Raw genomic sequence first — 719 nt, forward strand, 5'->3', positions numbered from 1 at the left:
TTAACAAGTTTAGTTTGGGAATTAATGAAATAATGTACTTTGAACATTAAACTGTTATTTTTCTTATTCCATTAGTAGAAGAAAAGAGAAGAGGCTGGGGGTGAGGGTGGAATTGAGTGCCCAGTGCTTCTGGATGTTAACTCTGGAGCTTCGGCAGGTCCCCAGGGCAGCAGGGCTGACTCTTCTCCAATGCCCTTCCCTCTTTAGGTAACCTGGATGGAGAGGACCATGCTGCCGAGCGAACACTGGAGGATGTTTTCCTTCGCAAGTTCATGCTGGGTACCTTCCCAGGCTGCCTGGCTGACCAGGTGGTCCTGAAGCGCCGGGCTAATCAGGTGGAGATCTGTGCCCTGATCCTGAGGCAGCTGCCCCCGCACAAGTTCTATTTCCTCGTGGGCTACAGTGAGACCCTGCTGTCCCACTTTTACAAGTGTCCTGTGCGACTCCACCTCCAAACTGTGCCCTCGAAGGTTGTGTATAAGTACATCTAGGATGACCCTCTCATTCGCAGGAAGCTGTAGCCAGCAGAGGACAGAAATGTGTGGGAAAGGAGGGCCATGGAGCACGGGGAAATGCGTCCCCTCATTTCTCAGTCGCTGTTGAACAAAGACCATTTGTGTCAACTTGCCTCTGTTTGTCTTTGTTCTTTTTTTTTTTTTTTTAATAAAGATGACCGATAAGGGGATCTCAACCCTTGGCTTGGTGTTGTCAGCACCACG

General features: G+C 49.5%; 1 protein-coding gene across 1 annotated transcript in view; it reads left to right on the forward strand.

Moving 5' to 3' along the window:
* MRPS24 (mitochondrial ribosomal protein S24) overlaps positions 1-628 on the forward strand; it is a 2766-nt gene extending 2138 nt beyond the window's left edge. Inside the window, 1 exon segment of the mRNA XM_008592864.1 lies at positions 208-628. Coding sequence (XP_008591086.1) covers positions 208-491 — 284 coding nt within the window. The 3' untranslated portion in view covers positions 492-628.
* Positions 629-719: the final 91 nt, after the last annotated feature.

The sequence above is a fragment of the Galeopterus variegatus genome, unplaced genomic scaffold (assembly GCF_000696425.1).
Source record: "Galeopterus variegatus unplaced genomic scaffold, G_variegatus-3.0.2 Scaffold8411, whole genome shotgun sequence".
NCBI classification, from domain to species: Eukaryota; Metazoa; Chordata; class Mammalia; order Dermoptera; family Cynocephalidae; genus Galeopterus; species Galeopterus variegatus.